Source organism: Chamaea fasciata, unplaced genomic scaffold (assembly GCF_029207755.1).
Source record: "Chamaea fasciata isolate MVZ Bird 193981 ecotype frontalis unplaced genomic scaffold, bChaFas1.0.hap1 SCAF_24, whole genome shotgun sequence".
NCBI classification, from domain to species: domain Eukaryota; kingdom Metazoa; phylum Chordata; class Aves; order Passeriformes; family Sylviidae; genus Chamaea; species Chamaea fasciata.
In genome coordinates this window covers 4,381,692-4,399,308 of record NW_027094109.1, presented here as the reverse complement: position 1 = coordinate 4,399,308, position 17,617 = coordinate 4,381,692, and the positions used below count along the sequence as shown (strand labels likewise).

At 58.5% G+C, this 17,617-nt stretch overlaps 2 protein-coding genes across 5 annotated transcripts in view; both read left to right on the top strand.

Annotated features, from left to right (window-relative positions):
• The first annotated feature begins 820 nt into the window (after nucleotides 1-820).
• SC5D (sterol-C5-desaturase) lies at nucleotides 821-4,397 on the top strand. Of its 3 annotated transcripts, none has more exons than XM_066203353.1 (5): nucleotides 821-887; nucleotides 1,493-1,710; nucleotides 2,245-2,377; nucleotides 2,800-2,900; nucleotides 3,174-4,397. In XM_066203353.1, exons 2-5 carry the CDS (start codon nucleotides 1,501-1,503, stop codon nucleotides 3,636-3,638), a joined length of 909 nt encoding a protein of 302 aa, XP_066059450.1. In that variant the 5' UTR covers nucleotides 821-887; nucleotides 1,493-1,500; the 3' UTR covers nucleotides 3,639-4,397. The 3 variants fall into 3 exon arrangements, with proteins under 3 accessions (XP_066059450.1, XP_066059451.1, XP_066059452.1); XM_066203354.1 differs by lacking the exon at nucleotides 821-887 and adding an exon at nucleotides 889-909; XM_066203355.1 differs by lacking the exon at nucleotides 821-887 and adding an exon at nucleotides 1,226-1,245.
• A 4,221-nt stretch (nucleotides 4,398-8,618) lies between these two features.
• Nucleotides 8,619-17,617, top strand: part of SORL1 (sortilin related receptor 1) — a 49,382-nt gene continuing 40,383 nt past the window's right edge. Inside the window, exons 1-2 of one of the 2 annotated variants that reach the window (XM_066203342.1) lie at nucleotides 8,619-8,858; nucleotides 17,367-17,483. In XM_066203342.1, coding sequence (XP_066059439.1) covers nucleotides 8,634-8,858; nucleotides 17,367-17,483 — 342 coding nt within the window. In that variant the 5' untranslated portion in view covers nucleotides 8,619-8,633. The remainder of the gene's footprint in view (nucleotides 8,859-17,366; nucleotides 17,484-17,617) is intronic. The other variant, XM_066203341.1, reaches the window with a different exon arrangement.

The window sequence follows — 17,617 nt, the reverse complement described above, 5'->3', positions numbered from 1 at the left end:
CAGAACTTCACAAGAAAGCATAGTACAGACCTCTCCAGCTAAAAGCAAGCAGAGAATTCCCATGGAAGCAGGAATTTGGGTAGAGAGATGAGCAGGAACGATGATTCGAGCGAAGCCCTTGCTGTGCTTCTCTGCTGGAGTCCCCATCTCTGGAGAGGTGGAAAGGTGTGACCTGAAAAGTGGAAAAGAGATTTGCAACCTGGGGAAAAGTCAGGGAAAAACTCAGGGAAATGGGAGTGGCAGAGAGGAGGTGGGTCTGGAGACTGACTAAAAGCTGCTGCAGAGGAATCTGCGGGGGGAATAGAATAAAAAATAATAATTAAAAAGGGTTGCAAACTGGGTGCGAGGGTGGGGAGGCACAGGGTGCCCGGAGAAGCTGCGGCTGCCCCTGGGAGTGTCCAAGGCCGGGCTGGACGGGGCTGGGAGCACTCCGGTGCAATGTAAACCTGCCCTGTATAAACCGAATGGTCTTTAAGGTCCCTCCCCAACCCAAACTGCCACCAGGGATGTCCTCCCGCCATCTCCACCGAAGGGACAGCAGGAAGGGGCTCGGAGCGGGCAGAAATCCCGCATGGGCAGCGCTGGAAGTCACCGGAGGGACCGAGAAAGGACCGGGGAGGGACCGGGGAGCTCCGCACGCCCCGCCCCGGCCACGCCCCAGCTCGTGGCCACGCCCAACTCCAGGCCGCGCCCCAAAAGCACGCCCCCAACAGTGACTCCGCCCACAGCTCATAACCCCGCCCCAGCTCATAACTCGGCCCCTTTTCCCCGCTGACGTCACCGCCCGAGGTGGCGCGAGCGCCTCCGCCGGTGACGTCACGTGGCGCTACCGCGCGGCCCCGCCCCCGTCCCGCCCCCGCCCCGCGCCGCTCCGGGACCCCGGGCAGGTAACGGGATGCGGGATTTGGGGTACGGGGGCATGCGGTACCGGGAGGGGGGGCACGGAGCGGGGGACGCCGCCGGCGGGGCCCCGCTGGCCGCTGCGCTCCCCGCCAGCGTCACCCTGTCCCCGCTTCCAGCACCCCGCGCTCGCGTCCCCGCCGCCGGCCGCGCCACCCGCGGCTCCCGGACACAGTGACCCCCCCTTGGCCACCCGGCCTGCCCGGGGACCCCCGAGGAGCGCTGCGGGAATGGCCCCGCAGGGCACGGAGCGCAGCCCGGCGCCCCATGTGCTGCCCCAAAAGGGGTTTTGCACCCCAGACCCACATCCCGCTGCCACCCGCAGCCCGCTGTCCCCCGGCATAGGTGCGCCCTCCCACAGCAACACAGCGCAGAATTAGGCGAGCCCCCCGCTTCCATGCTTTACCCCCACAACCTGCATGTCCCAGATTTGCTTCCCAGTCCCAGCTAAGGTGATCCGGACAGATGGACGGCATCCCAGCGCTGCCACCCCCCTGCCCACAGCCTGGCGGGCACCCGATTTCCCGCGCCCCTGTGGGCGCTGGGCAGGGACATCTCTGAGCAGTCACACCGACTCCTTTATTTCCTGCAGGAGCCACCATGGATCTGGTCCTGGAAGCCGCGGACAGGCACATCCTGACCCCCTACGTGTACCCGGCGGGGTGGCCCGAGGGCGAGCCGTGCCGCCAGCTCCTCAGCCTTTTTGTCATCACCAACCTGGGCGCCCTGGCCCTCTACCTGCTCTTCGGCACCCTTAGCTACTACTTCATCTTCGACCATGAGCTCAAGAAGCATCCCCAGTTCCTGGAGGTGGGTGCACCTTGCTGACCCCTCACCCAGGCCCTGCATGGCACTGTCCCCCTCGCCATCATCTTGTCCATTCCAAATGTCACCTGCCAGTCTTGTGGCACTGGCTGTCACATCCACCCCTCTCAGCCTGCGGTTGCCTTTGATCATCCCTGACCAGAAGCAAGAGCCACAACCCCCTAAACCTAACACCCAGCGTGAGCCCTGCCCTGCTCCAAGCGCAGCTGTCCCCACATGAGCAGCACCCTGTGTCCCACACCATGGCACAGATGCCATGACAAAGGGGTGGCCAAGACACCAGCCCTCCCAGCCTGGTGAGGGACATTGGGGGTTTCTGATGTCCCTTGTGCCCCTGACCGCTCCTGCCAGACCCCACAGAACCAGGTGAGCCCTGACCCCTTTTGCCACACCCCACATAACCAGGTGAGCCAGGAGATGTCCCTGTGCCCCTGACCCCTCTTGCCACACACCCCACAGAACCAGGTGAGCCAGGAGATGTCCCTGTGCCCCTGACCCCTCTTGCCACACACCCCACAGAACCAGGTGAGCCGGGAGATCGCCTATGCCCTGCGCTCCCTGCCCTGGATCAGCGTCCCCACCGTCGCCCTGTTCTTCGCCGAGGTGCGGGGCTACAGCAAACTCTACGACAACATCGAGGACTCCCCGTATGGTGAGTGACCTCCCTGCTCCCCCTGTCCTCTCCCCTCCTGGGTCACCTCCCTCAGCCCCCATTTCTCCCGATGACAACCCCAAGAAATCCTCCTGGGTATCTCCTGTCCCAGGCTGTCAGCCAAAAACCCAAGTTCTCTTTAGGGCGGGCACTCATACGCCTTCACTCGGGGTCGTGTCTCCTGCTTGACACATTCCACCCTCCACAGAAGAGATCCTTCCCTTCCCTGGGCGTGGCTCCCAGTGAAACAGCACCTGACTCACTTTCCCTGAGTCACAGGGGACAGCCTGACGCTTCTCACCTCAGTGGGGCAGACTCTGACATGACTCAGACGTGTCTCCCACCACGAGGACCACTGCGGACACCCTCATAGCCTCCTGATGTCCACATGTGCCACCTCTAACAACCCTGTCCCCCCCCAGGCTGGTCTGGTGTCTTCCTCAGCATGCTGTCCTTCCTCTTCTTCACTGACATGGGCATCTACTGGATACACCGTGGTCTCCACCACAAGCTCTTCTATAAGGTATGGGACAGGACAGGGGGCTCTGGACAGGAGTCCCTGTCCTGCTCTGGTGACATTTCCCAGCTGGGAAAATGCTCCCAGGGAGTGCATGCATGGGTGGGAATGGCTGAACAAGGTGTCACCGTGTGATGGGAGCTGAAAGCCCTTTAGGGCACATGTCCCCCTCTCAGTTTGGGTGGTGATGGCCCAAACAGCATCCCTTGGGGCCAGGAATCTGGCTGGGGGACCCTCTAAAAGGGCCCACCCCGGCTGACAAGCCCCCTGTCCCCGCAGCGCTTCCACAAGCCCCACCACCTGTGGAAGATCGCCACGCCCTTCGCCAGCCACGCCTTCCACCCCGTGGATGGCTTCATGCAGAGCCTGCCCTACCACGTGTACCCCTTCCTGTTCCCCCTGCACAAAGTCACCTACCTGGGCCTCTACATCTTCGTCAACGTCTGGACCATCTCCATCCACGACGGCGACTACCGCGTGCCGCGGCTGCTGCGGCACGTCATCAACGGCTCTGCCCACCACACCGACCACCACCTCTACTTCGACTACAACTACGGGCAGTATTTCACCCTCTGGGACAAGATTGGGGGTTCCTACAAGAGCCCCACGTCCTTCGAGGGCAAAGGCCCCCACGATTACTTGCGCAAGCTCCGAGAGAAAGACCCGGGAGCGTCCAATGGCGTCGTGGCCTCCAAGAAAGACCCGGGAGCGTCCAACGGGATTGTGGCCTCCAAGACTGAGTAGGCTTCCTCCAAGTGTGTCCCTTCTCTGGCTGGATCTTGTCCCATTCCTGACCAGCCACCCAAGACTGTTTTCCACGGACAAAGAGCCCCTGTCCCTGATGATGTGACCAGCGTGGGGGGATTTTTTGGTGAGCGTCCGACCTGCTCCGGTCCCAAAACCGCGGTGTCCAGCCTTGCTCCACACCACAGATCTGCCCTGGTTTTCCTACTGCTTCCCCTCCCAGCTCCCTTTGGATCTCTGCTAAGGTCCCTGCGCTGCTTTAGTGCTGTGCTGATGCTTTACAAGAAGAATAACATGGCACAAATAGAACAGTGGCACAAATTAACGTGACTCGTGGCAGGGTCTTTGTTCCCCTGCTGCGCCCCTTTGTTTGATTCGTCGTTCCCATCATGGTGTCCATCGGGACCTGCCGTATTTTGGAAAACGGACCCTACCTTTTGGAGGTGGTGTGGCTTCTTCTGATGGCTCCCTTGGTGGGACTTCTTGCACTCGACCTCCTCCCTCTTGCCTGGGGATGTCCCATGGAAACATCATGCCTGTAGGACAGAGGTGTGCTTTGAGTCCTGGTGGGTCTCTCGAGCTCCCTGAGAACACTGAGGGGGAAGGGAGGAGGAACAGGCACCCAGATGTGAGGGGCAGGGGCTTCTCCTCACTCAAGGGTTCGTGGCCAGCTTCCCCCCTTAAGGGCTTGTGATTTTCCTGCTGAAGTCTGGTCACCCCACCTTTGGGGCTGGCCCGTGTTCAATAAATCGCAATTGCCAACTTGGCTGCTGCTTGGTCCCTTCTCCCTGGCTCGTGCACAGTCTCCTGGGGCAGCCTGTTTCTGCCCTACAGCATCCATGAGGGGCTTGTCACAGACCCGTGCTGTGCTGGCAGCAAATTCGGGCCAAAACAGCAGAAGATGGGCAAAATGCAGAGTGGCCAGAGCCACCTCCAGTGCCCCAAACCTCCTAAGGTGTAACCTAAGTGACACCTGTGCTTTCCCGTTCCCTGGTCCCCCAGTTTCACCAGTCACAGGAGGCCTGCTGCCCTGGCTGGGGATGGAGGCCCTTCTCTGAGTCCCTTGCTGCGGTGGCAGCCCCTCTGCTCCTCATCCATCTCAGCTGTCCCCAGGCAGGGTATGGCCCGAGGCCACACCACCACACCTGTGGCACCTGGTGAGCACAAGGGACACCTGTCCCACGTCCTGCCAGTACAGTCACGCTCTGCTTTCACCTTTTCACCTGCCCAACTTGCTCTCCCCACGTGCACAGGACCCCTGACCTCTGTTTGCTGATTAACCTGGGGCCTGGAGCCCTGCCTAGCACAGCCCAGATGGAACACGGTGACAACATCACAGACCTTGGCCAGCCTGATTCCCAATCCTCAGGAGGCCCTTGGGAAAAGCCCCAGAGCTCTCATCACCCCATCCTTCCACCTTAGCTGAGCCCCATGCCTGGGCACCCCATCCTGGCAGCTTTGGGACCGACTGACCCTCGCCAGCTGGGTCCTTGCAGGGCAGTAAAACCCTGGGAGGAAATGACATCACTCCTGGTGCCCAGTGCACCCTCCCACGGCCCTTGTGCTGGACACCATTCCCAGCGGGATGGATCTGCAGCACCCAGAGCCCGGGCACAGGGAGATGGTGTCCCCGCGGTGGCCTTGGGGCACTGTAGCGCGGGGAGCAGCAGCTCCGGCTCCGGTCCCCTGGTGCTGCTGTTGCCACAAGATGGGGATGTTGCTCACGGCAGCCATCGCCGGAGCTGCACCTGCGTGGATGCCCTTCATCCTCCTCCTCCTCCTCCTCCTCGTTTCCCCGACGTGGGGCAGGAGCGGCTCTGCCGTGCTGCCTCTCCTAGAGGACACACGCGGGGTGTCCCTGCTCCAGTTCCATGACCCCGTTCCTCATGCTTTTCCTGACATCAGAGCCTTTTCTGCTGATTTGTCTGCAAGAGCTTCCCTGTCCCACCCCACACAGAACATTTCCTTCCCTCCTTTCACGCCCCGCACGGTGCTCTGCCACACATCAGGGCAGGTTTGTACCGCACACCGAACATCCCCCTCAGAGAGACCCCAGCGCACAAAGTGACCCGTGGTGTGTGAATGCAACAATTGGGTGCCTCTGACACAGCCCTGAGCGCTGCAGGAAACCCTACAACCATCCTCATCCTCCTCTGAGGAAGGCTCTGAGATCAGTGGTGCTGTCTTTGGCTCCTGGCATCCCTGTTTTGCTCCCCGGTTCGACGCCAGCAACAAGCAATGGTTCCTTTAAGCAGCTTTTCTCTCTCAGTGAGGATTTGTGGGGAATGGCTGCTCCAGCCCCTCAGGCCCCCAAACCCTCTGGGACCTCTAAAGCTGAGACAGGGAAAGGTCTCAAGGAAGAGGGGAAGGGAAACCAGGGGGCCAGGGGCTCCCCACCTTGCTCTCGGAGTTCACAGCTTTTGCTGCTGATGAAATCCAGATGGACCTTAAAATAAACTCTGCACTGTTCCCCTCTCCCCTTTACGCCTCTTTTCAAGAAACAAAAAATACCTTGGCAAGGGAAACGTGTGTTTCCCTGCACAAAGAAAGAGCCATTCATCTGTGAGCATTTACCAGGGCTGGGTTACCCCGAGAGCTCCTGGCTAAAGCTCTCTCCCTGTGCCCACCACAGGGAGCTCACAGGGGGACTTGCATCCTACAAGAAGTGTGAAACAAGGGCTGGAAGAGAGACAGCAACCCCCCACCAAAACGCCATTTCCCTCCATTTAGCACCTCAGCAAAGGCAGTTCCTCATTTCCTCCTATTTCTTATTCTATTCCTCATCTCCGGGTCCTTTTTGAATCCTTCTCATCTGGCCCAGAGAGCAGCTGGCTGCAGGGATCCCCACACAACAAAAGCCCCTCACTGACTCTGCCCATGCCCACGGTGACCTCGTGTCCTCCAGGGGGACATTACACAGAGTCAAGACCTCTAAAAGCTTCATTAGGAGGGTTTATAATTGTATTGACCCGAAAACTGAAATACTCTAACTGGGTTTCTAGGTGAAAGCACCTCGGGGAAAGCTCTGGACAACATTCCTGCTATTAAGGCAAGTGGAATAAGGGGGAGCAAGGCTGCCTCGGGGCTGTCCGTGGGATTTATAGGCTCCCATTCCTTCTCTGCTGGGCCACATCCATTTTCTTGGGTGGAAATGGAATGGTGCACATGAGGCAAAGGGACTGAAAACAATCAGTGTGTTCTGAGTACCTCAGAGACACAAGAGGCCTGAGCCATTTCTTAGCAGCAAGATCACGCCTAAAAAACCACCTCTGGCTTAGGGGCTGAGAAACAGGCACAGCTCAACTTTCCTGTCATCTCCCAGTGTCATTTGAACCTCCTGCCTCAAATCCTTGCTCCCCTTCCCGCCCTGCTGTGTGACACGCAGGAGCCCCAGGCAGGGATGGGACAATTTGCTTTCTGAAAGGGATGCCCAGTGACCAGGGGAGCAGCGCCAGGGGAGTCCCCACACCTGGGAGTCCAGCACTGCCCCAGTAAATCAGAGCTGTGGCCACTGGCACCGGTCCTGTGCTGTTCCTGCACAACCAACCAAGCATCACCGCCTGCACTTGGGTGAGTTACGGGCACGTTACCTGTGCCAAGTATTCTGTGGGAAGCACACGGGCACTGGCACAGCTCAAACCCACCTGCTGTGGCTGGGAGAGGTGGCAGAAGGCCCTGGAGAGACCCTGAGGGTCTCCGGCTTCCCACTCCCACCGTGTCTTGCTCACCTTCCCGGCTCTGCCCAGGTAAAAAGATGGCAGAAATTGAGATAAGGAGCTCTGAGGGCTGCCAGAAACATACCAGGGGGAATCTGTCACAAAACCCTGTGAAATCATTTGCGCCTTTTCCTCTTGACATCCATCCTCCACGCCTTCACCTTCCCATCCAGAAGCAGAATCAGCTCTTGATCACACTCATATTACCTTGATTTCATGGCTCACACCTCTATGATCCTATCAAACCTCAGCCTGGACAACTCCGCCACTTCCCACCAATCCCGGGGTGTTTTAGGCCCACATCCCAGGCTGAGGGACACATCTGCAAGATGTAAGTGGGAGGAAAAATGCGGCTTGGCTTTTTTGGGGAAAAACCTCACTCATTCCCCAGAGAGAAGCGGCTGCAATGCTTTTATTTGAGATTGTTTTATAGAATCCCAGAATGGTTTGGGTTAGAAAGGACCTTAAAGCTCATCCAGTTCTACCCCCTGCCGTGGGCTGGGACACCTTCCACTCTCCCAGGCTGCTCCAAGGCCCATCCAGTCCAGCCTTGGACATTTCCAGGGGCAGCCACAGCTTCTCTGGACAGCCTGTGCCAGGGCCTCTCCACCCTCACAGGGAAGAATTTATTCCTTATATCCAATCTAACCCTACACCTTGCCAGTATGAAACCCTTTGCCCTGTCACTCCACACCCTCCTAAGCAGCTTCATTTACTTCATCACAGTTTCCTTCCACTCACTCTCGCTCCCTTCAACTTGATTTCTGGCTGCTTCGTTTCTCTTTACTCCGTTTCACAGAAATTACCTTGAACTTATCCTTTCACTCCATCTCGACGGGCACCCGAGCATCCTCCAGAGAGGGAGAGGGAGAAAACAGGAGGGGAAAGAGCAGGGGAAAGGAGAGGAAGAAGAACCGCGGGGAGGGGGTCCCGAGCTTTAGCCCATTTCCCAGAAATTAACCAGAACTTATCTCACTTCATCTCGCCGGGCACCCGAGCATCCTCCGCAGAGGGAGAGAAAAAAACACGGAGAGCGGGGAAGAGAAGGAAGAGGAAGCAAAACAGCGAGAAGGAGACGAGAAGAGAGGGGAGGGGAGTGGGGGCCCGAGCATCCGTGCCCGCGGGGAGCGGCGGGGGGGCTCTCAGCAGCAGCAGCAGCAGCAGCAGCAGCGCTGCCCATGCACATTCTCTCCGGGCGGCGGCGCGGCTGCCGCTCCTCCCGGCCGCGCTCCGCTCCTCCCGGCCGCGCTCCGCTCCGCCCGGCCCCGGCGGCACGAACATGGCGACACGGAGCTCTGGCGGGGCCGGCCGTGTCTCCCCTCTCCCCGGCCGCCTGCCGCCGCTCCTGCCGCTGCTGCTGCTGCTGCTTTGGCCGCTGCCGGCGGCCGCCCGCTCCCCGCTGCTGCTGCTCCGCGCCCCGCCGGCCCCGGCCGCCCCCGCCGAGCCCCCGCGGGGCCGCCGCGCCGCGCCGCGCCCGCCCGAGCCCATCCAGGTGTACGGACAGGTGAGCCCGCAGCGCGGGTGGGGACGGGGGGGCACAGACGGGGCTCGCCCCCCGGAGAACGCCGCGCTCCATCCGTCACCCCCCTGTGCCCATCCTTGCCCGGGGGTCGCGGCGCGTCCCGCCTGGGGAAGGGTCGGTGCGTGGGTTCTCTGCTGAGAGCGGCGCGGATTGAGGCGCCGCTGGCGCCTGCCCTCGGCTCTGCCCGCATCCCTCGACTGTGCCCTCAGCTCCGGCTCTGCCCGCATCCCCCGGCTTTCCCCGCGTCCCCGGCTCTGCCCGCATCCCCCGGCTCTGCCCTCAGCCCCCGGCTCTGCCCGCATCCCCAGCTCTCCCCGTAGCCCCCCGGCTCTGCCCGCAGCCCCGGCTGGCCGCGGTCACGTTCGCGGTGGTACTCGCGGGCCCGTTCCCGGCGAGATGCGCTCCCAGAGGGAGCAGCCAAGGGCACGCGGCAGGGATCGGGGCCGGGCATCCCCGCCGCCGGGGAAGGGACAGGATTCCCTGCGGGCAGCGGCGCCTCCAGGGATGCTCGCGGGGAGCTCGGGCAGGGGGAGGCGACGCCGGGAGAAGGCGGCATGGCTATTTGTGAGGCACCGTGTCCTTCCCCGTGAGAAGGGCTCCTTGCGTGTCTAAGCCATCCTCCACTGATCCTGGGGAAATCCAGAGTTGTTCGTGGCAGGAAAAGACAGAAACTGCTATTTCTGAAAGTGTCCCTGCTCGGGCTCGATTCACTGGCAAGTTTTGCTGCCAGGACCACGGAGGCTGCCCCCACCCCCTTCTTTTGCATCTCTTTCGGGTGGTGATGACAAATTACACTTGGACTTTCGGCTGGGGAAGGCTTCAGCCTTTTAAAGGTTCTGCTTTATTTTTGATGTACCCACATGCTGTCTGCACTTTGCTGCCCTACTTGATCCTCCTTGCTGACACTGCCCGTGTCCCCATCACGTGCCCAAAATGCTGATGGGGGGAGACCAGCCCACGGAGAGCTTGAGGAGAGGCTTTGAGCCTTCGGTGACATCTGCCTTTGCCTCCTTGGATAGTGCTTTCCCCTCTGGTGCTCTATAATTTCCCCTTTTTGCTACTCGTAGGATGAAAAGGAGCTGGTCATGAGGCAGGCCCGGCCCTGGAGCTGCTGGAGGGGCACACGCAGGGCTGGAGCTGCTCCTAAAGCCCTTCTGTTCCCTTGTTTAGGGAAAAGCTGTTCCTCCTCCCCTTGAAAATCTGCTTCGCCTCCTCTACCTCCTCAGCGTTTGGCTGTTTTTAGCATAACACAGCTACCCCATTTTAGAAGAAAACATGACACTTGTCTCTCATCCACGGCAAGGCTTTGGTGGCACTTTGCCTTCCAACCAGCCCACCTGCCAGGTGTTCCAGCAGGAATGTCCCTGTCACCTGCACACGGAGCTGCAGATCCAGGAGGGTGCAGTAACCCTGTCACTACCCAGGACAGGACTAATAGGAAGCCGTGGGAGTTCAACAGTTTCCCACTGTTTGGGCTTTTCTCATTGCCTCAAGCTTCCAGAGGGGATTTGCCTGGGGAATGGAGATGCTCTCACAGGCAGCAGAGCACACAGCACCCGTTCCTTCCTCTGCTTTCGGGCAGGACACACAGATTTCACAGCCCAGGTGTGTCACCAGAAAGAGTTGCTCGGCACTAGACAACATTCCTGAGTTCTCCCAAGTGCTGCAGCGCTTTAAATCAGGGCTCTGCTTTAATCAAAGGGACAAGAGGGAGCCTGCATGTCCTACAGATCTGACCGCACAAGTTACTAATGCCTGGGAAGCCGGAAAAGCCGCGCAGCACCGTGCTCAGGGGTCTCGTGCCTGGTCACAAGCACCCAACAATCCCCGTGACCCTCCCTCCCCCAGCTCTCTCTGGCAGTCCAACAGCAGCAGAAAATCGTGCAGTCAAAGCACTCCTCTCTCAGGGCCATCAGCATAAGGGGCAGTGCTTGGAGCGAGCATCCCTGTGCCGTGTCACTGCAGTCCCTTATCTGGGACACATCCCGCTCCCGTGCCTTTGGCAGGTCACTCGGCCATATGCTACGCACTGGCTCGTGCCCCAAAACTCTCTGCCCTTCCCTGGCTCTGCCAGGGTGGTCCTGTGGTCCTGATGCTGGGCTAGTGGGACAGCTGAGAGCCCCGGCTCAGCTCAGGGGCGGGGGAAAGCGGGGTTTGCTGCTGGCGTGCGTGATGTCATCAGGGGAGCAGAGGGAGGGATGCATGGCTCTGGCTGGATCCGAGCAGGGGAAGAACATCCAAAGCCTTTGTGGCTCCTCAGGAGCCGAGCACAGCTTACTCAGCACCGTCAGGAGCAGGCTCAGAGCCCTCTTGCCTTGGACACCGAAGCACAAGCACAGGATGTTACTTGGATTTTTTTTTTTATCCGGACCTTCACTGCTGATCACATCCTTGCTGGGCAGGCTCCAGCAAAACTTCCCAGGAGCATCACCAAATAACAGGACCAGCAGGCTAACCCCCTCTGTGGCTTTTCCTTGTTTTTTCTGACTCGGAAGCAGCAGCAATCAGGAGACCAAATGCCCAACTCTGGAGTCCGTGCACCTCGAGACAGAGCAGGTTTTGTTCCCTCGCACAGCCCTCACCTCTGTGGGATTGTTGGTGAGGGTTACAATGGACAGACTGTTTGAAGCAGGCACTGGCACGAGACAGGGCTTTTCTGGGATGGCAGCAGAGAATAATTCCCAGGGCAAGCAAACTTCACCCTCAGGGCCAGCAGGGCTCCCTGAACCCCTTCCACAAGCGTGGCACCTCACCCTGCCCTCCTGCTCCTGCCACCAGCACCACCCTCCTGTCCCCTCACAACCTTTCTGCTCCTGCCTACACCCCCCTGCTGAGGCCTGGGAACAGGGCCTGGCTCCAGGATTTTCCATTTCCCTGGACCCTCTCCACCATCCCACATCAATCCTGGCTGCTGGGTGCAAACCAGCCACGAACCACATGGACTACAACAAACCAGCGGGAGAAGAGCAGCCACTCTGGCTGCCTGTGCTGAAGGGTGGCCATGGGGACGGGCGTGCAGCGAGTGTTGTGTCACGGCTGTGGCAGACAGGGAGGAAAAACTGCAGGGGCAGGAGCCCAGATTGGTTCTGCTGGTCCCAAGGGGGAGAGGGGAGTTACGAGACCATTTAAACTGCTAAAACATATCTAACCTTTACCTGCTCATCCCTTCCCTTTCTCCGGAAAGGGTTTATCTAAAGCCACCCCCTAAAGCACACAGCTCACAAGAAATCTTTGCCTTAAACCACGCTGGGACAAAAGACATCTTCTCTGAGTGCTGGTGGCTCCTGTGGGAGCCACGTCCCCTCTCTGCTGTCACTGCAGGGCTTGAGCCTCTCCCTGTGCTCATACCCTGCACGTGGCTGTCACCTCTGTGCCTCCCTGTCCCCTCAACCAGCGTTAGTGCCTGCCCTGACATTATTTTTCTCTTCCCCTTCTGGGGGGAACTATTTCATTGCTCCCAACCTTCCCGTTTCCTGCTGACGACCCACCCTGCCTTTGAAGAAAAGCGCTGAGTTCCCATCACTTCCAGCCCATTTACTACGACTGACCTCCAATCAGCCCACCACTTGACCTTGACCCTGCCCACCCCTCTGTGCCGATGGAGGCCTCAGATAACCTCCTCTGAGGAGGCACAGGCCTGGCAGAGAGCCCCGCTCCTCTCAGGGGAGGCAGAGATCGCTCTGCAGGGTGAGCACCACACAGCCCTGGGAGCGCAGACATCAGTCACGCCGCATCGCAATTGAACCGTACTTAATTTTGACCTACTTTGCCAGCCTGGCAGAGCCTCCCCAGATCAGACTTTAACCTTCTGGAGGTGCCCTGGGTGGTGACAGTTGCCTCCCGGCCCTGTCCTTTTCCTCCTTCTTTGTGTTAGCAGCTCCCCCTCCCCGTTGCTGGGTCTTTCGTGGCCACCCTGAGAAGGTTTCTCCGCTCCTGGCGTTTCCTTTTTGCCAGAGCTTGATCCCTGGAAGCCACGCAGCTCCTGCTCCTGGCACCGCGGTGGCTGGGAGAGGCTTTTGTGTTTTTATCCATTGTTTTTCCCCTCCAGCAGATGCCTCACAGATCCTGCGAGCGCTGTGGTGTCCCAGGGGCACCGCTCAAGCTTTCCAGAGCTGCAATGACAAGCTCATGGCACACTTTGGACCTCTCCTGCAGCCTTCCTCCTTTATTACGGGGGAAGGAATTTCATCAGCACTTCCCAAATCTGCTGGGGAAGCCTTCATTCCCATCACATCCCTGCCCCTCTGCCGATTTAGGAGAACCCAGGTTGTTTCTGGGCTTGTTTCTGGATTCCTGCCCTGACCCCAGTCTCCCTCCTCCCCTACCTTTTCCATCCTCCTGGAAACAGCAGCTCGGGGAGAGCTCTCTTGGTGGTGGCAGAGACAAACCAGCCCTGCGAGCAGATGATTTCAGTATTAACTAAATTAACACGGGGGCCTGGCTCTCTCCGAAATGAGTCACCCGTGTTTCATATCAATGATTTCAGACCCTGGCATTTTCAGTCCAAGCCACAAGCAGCGCCACGGCAGGCACAGGCTGTATTCTAAAATACCATGGCAGGGCTGGAAACAGATGCTCGGGAGGGAGCAGAGCAGAAGGTGCAGTAATGGAGCTCGAGCGGGGAACGCGGCGTGCCGGGAGCCACCCATGGCACTCTGGGCCCGGCTCTTGCGTAAGCCCCGCCGGGGGGAGGACAGGGAATGGGCACCAAAGGCCTGGCACTTGTCCTCTGCAGCTTCCAGCCAGCTGGAATGAGGAGGAGCATGGTCAGAACACCTTTTCTGTTTCAGCCCTGTGCTATCCCTGGGCACGGGGTTAGCCTCTGACTAACAGAAGGCACAGCTCTGCTTCTGACCCCTTCTTCAGCGCCATCCTCATTTCCCCAGCTGTTGGGCACAAAATTTAGCCCGTTCCCCTTCTCCAAGCGTGTCCTGGCAGCCCTGAAGCTGTGATCTGAGCTGATGGCAGCACTTGGACGGTTCCAGCAGCTGCTCACAGCCGCAGAGGACCCTTGCTCTTTGCCACCCTCGCTTATCAAACAGCAGGACTAACTTATTAACTACTCAGAAATCCTCGGGGAGCTGCATGTGTTTGTAGGCCACCGTGGGGATGGGAAAAGACCCAGTGATCCCTGGGGATCCTTGTTCTGCACTCAGTTTTACAGCACTGAGCCTCAGCCCCCCGAGCTGTCCGGGCACATCCCCTCCCGAGGAATCACGAGCGCCCGGCCTGAGCTGCAGCCCCAGCCCTGGAGCATTAATCCTCAACAAAACAAACCCAGGGACACACACAGCCAACTCTCAAGCCTGCTGGACACCAAGAACAGCCCCTAAGGCTGTCCTGTCACTTGTCACTGCTGTTCCAAGTCAGCCAGCACATAGTGTTTGTGCTGGCAGCTCACCGCAGCCAGCGGTGGGATTTCTGCACGGGGAAGTCACACTTCCCACAAGAGCAGGGGCTCCAAGGCTGGGATTTAGAGTCCTCTGGTGAGGGAAGGGCTTGAGAGCTGCTCCGGAGAGCTGTCCCTGCCTGTCACTCATCCCCTGGCCAGCCTGCACCATGCTGGAACCAGGGGCTTCTACGTTTGTCACATGCCGGGGGTGAGCCACCTCCGCAACCAAAATCCTTCTCCAAACTCCACATCGGGGCATAGACAACTAAGAGGGATGTGGCAGGAAGGGAAGCTGGAGTTCAGCTGCCAAAGAACATGGATCAGGGCACTGCACTCACCCAGGTCTCCTCAGTTCCTGACATCCATCACCTCTCCAGCCTCAGCACAACACTTCCACCTCAGCTCGCAGACATTTCCTCTGCCAGCCCAGCCTGGAGCTCCCGGGCTCCAGCTGCATCCCTGAAGCTCATACCTGCTCTCAGATGGCAGCTCCAGGGGCTGTCTTCTTCCCATCCCGTTCCTGCAGGCCATTCATTTGTTGGAAAACGCTGTTAACAAAGAAATAAATACACAGCAAAGCTAGAAACATTCACTCCATTAACTACAGCTACAAGCAGCCTCGGCTGTGCCTTGGCTCCACTTTTCCCCTCCTGGACTCCATTTGGCACCCTACATATTAGGAGGACAAATTAGAATTTCATGCATATTTCATATATACTTAATCACTTGGCAAAGACCAAAACACTTCCCCATTAAATGGAATTTATGCTAAATGCTGTTTCCATTAGGCCTGTTCAGAGGTTACACCAGTTCCCCAGGCAGGTGTCCCCTGCTAGGGGAGGTGGGGACGCTGTGACAGTGCCACAGCAGCAGGGCAGGGTCCCTAACAGCAGCTTTATTCCACAAAGGCCATCCTGGTTAATGGGACATCAGCTGCTGTCCGTGGGGTCCTGTTTGGTGCTCCCCTGAGCCACTTGGGTCCCCACCGAGCTCTGAAGGGCTGCAAGGCAGCAAAAACAAAAGTCTGAGGCTCAGAAACCCGAGCCACCGCTGTACAACCCCATCCTGGGAGACTTACAGCATCCTCGTGCTGCCTTCTCCTGCTTTACACCCTCTAGTAAGAGCTTCTCCTGCTGCTCCAAACCTTCCCACTGAGCACTCCTCCTTCCTGTCTCCAGTTTGCCTTTATATAGGGGCCCTGCCATACTCAAACTGCCTGAGCTCACCCGGCTCCTCAAGGACTAACAAAGCTCAGCTGGTTCCCCTGACCCCAAACATGTTGCCCTTGGGGTTTTTTTTTTTTTTGGGTTTCACTACACTTCCCAAGTCTCCAAAAAGGGATCTTGCTGTCTGCTTTATCTTACAAGAAAAAAAAGATATAGAGGTTTACTGTTAAACCAAGGTGCAGATAGGAGTCACCTCTGGTTTTCCTGCCTTTGAAACTCCAAGTGTCAGATTTCTTGTGGGGAAAAAAAAAAAGAAAACAAAACAAAAAGAGAGAAGTGCTATTAAAATTGACACTGAGGTAGTGACAAACCCCTCTTGGCTGGGAGGATCTAAAGGGCCAAGTTCTGTGTTCCTCACAGTGCCCAACTCCAGCCCGGGCACAGCCGGTCACCCAAAAAAGCTGCACCCAAAATAACCAACAGAGATGTCGGAGGTTTAAACGGGGTTATTCTTCTTCCAGAGCAGGGGAGGGGGACTGGGAGAGCAGAGCTGAGTCCCACACCCGAGGCTGTCTGTTGGCTGTCTCTCCGTCCTGTTTCCCTGCATCCTCAAACAGCGTCGCTTCCTTTTATTTTTTTTTATTATTTTTTTATTATTTTTTTTTTCCCGGCGGGCACGCAGGGCTCTGTCTGCCTGGCGTTGTAGCTGCTGCTGCTGCCTGACCTAAATCTGTTTGTAGCCGGGAGCTCCGGCGGGGTTTGCCCGGTGGGGGGGTCCCTGCCCGGGCAGCCGGGGGGCTCCGGCCCCGGGGGATGCTCCTGCCGGGCTTGGGGTGGGTTCTCCTTCCCCTCCTCTGAGCCTGTTGCATAAGAGGGATTTGTGGGCTTCTCCTCGGCTCTCCCCCCCGCCACCCCCATCTTCTTCCAGAATAAAGACCTTGTTTTTCCAAGTGTTTCGCTCGCTGGAGGTTAGAGCAGCCCCTTCTTGCAGGCGGTGCTGCTGGCTGATCCCGGGGTCAGCGGGAGCTGCAGGGTATCAAGCCTAAGCAGGGCTTATCCCTGTATTTTTACAGCTTCCCAAGGCCGCGGGGTTAGCAGCCCTGGGCTGAGCTGCGGCGTGCGAGGGCTCAGGCACGCACGTCCTCTGCTGCTGCAGGGAGCGGGGCACCCATCCATGGCCGAGCTGAGCTGCTTTCCCCGGCTTTCCCGGCACGGCCGGCTGTCCCTGCTGGCTGCTGACAGCCACGGAGGGTTTGTCCTGTGCGCCGTCAGCTCCCGCCGTGCTGGTGCTGCGAGAGCTTCCCCATAGAAACCGGTGCTGGGCTGGCGGATACAGCACACACGGGAACGGCGGGATCCGTGTGTGCTGGAAACCAGCACGGAATCACGGAGTGTCCTGAGCTGGAAGGGACCCAACCCTGGCCCTGCACAGACACCCCGACATTCCCGCCCTGGGCATCCCTGGGAGCGTTGTCCAAATGCTCCTGCAGCTCTCAGGGCTGTGCTCATTCCCTGGGAGAACAACCTTTCCCTGAAATCCAACATAAACCTGCCCTGACACAGCTCGAGGCAGTCCCTCGAGCCCTGCCACTGGTCACCAGAGAGAAGGGATCAGTGCCTGGCCCTCTCCTTCCCATCAGGGAGAAAGCTGCCTCTGTTTCCCTGTGGCCTCACCAGCCTGGATTTGAAAACACTTCTCAGTCCTTGGTTTGAGTTTTCATTCTCATCTTTCCTCGAATCCTGTTTGTCCAACGAAGGATAAACGGAAAACTGACCCTTCTGGGCACCTTCTGCCAACATGTTCAGGAGAGACGAGTTTTGAATGAGTTTTCCCAAAGTCTGGTATTCCCAAGGAAGGGTGGCATGAGCAGGTGTTTGCTGTCCCTGTGGGTGAGGCTGTGACTCAGGGTGTCCTTTTCCTTGGCGTTGCAGGTCAGCCTCAATGATTCCCACAATCAGATGGTCGTTCACTGGGCAGGAGAGAAGAGCAACGTGATTGTGGCCTTGGCCAGGGACAGCCTGTCCTTGCTGGGTCCCAAAAACAGCGATGTAAGTAACACACCCTGGGCCTCTCCAGGTTCATCTTCTGCTTCTGGGCCAGGCAAGGTGATGGTGGCTGCTGAGCTGCAGCCTGGCTTGCTCTTGTGTCCTGAGAAACACGAAAAAGGCCCACAAGTTTGGGT

Coding starts and splice junctions, on each gene's coding strand:
- SC5D (XM_066203353.1), top strand. CDS start 1,501: ATGGATCTGGTCCTGGAAGCCGCGGACAGGCACATCCTGACCCCCTAC. Junction 2,378..2,799: donor CATCGAGGACTCCCCGTATG/GTGAGTGACCTC, acceptor GTCCCCCCCCAG/GCTGGTCTGGTGTCTTCCTC. Junction 2,901..3,173: donor ACCACAAGCTCTTCTATAAG/GTATGGGACAGG, acceptor CTGTCCCCGCAG/CGCTTCCACAAGCCCCACCA.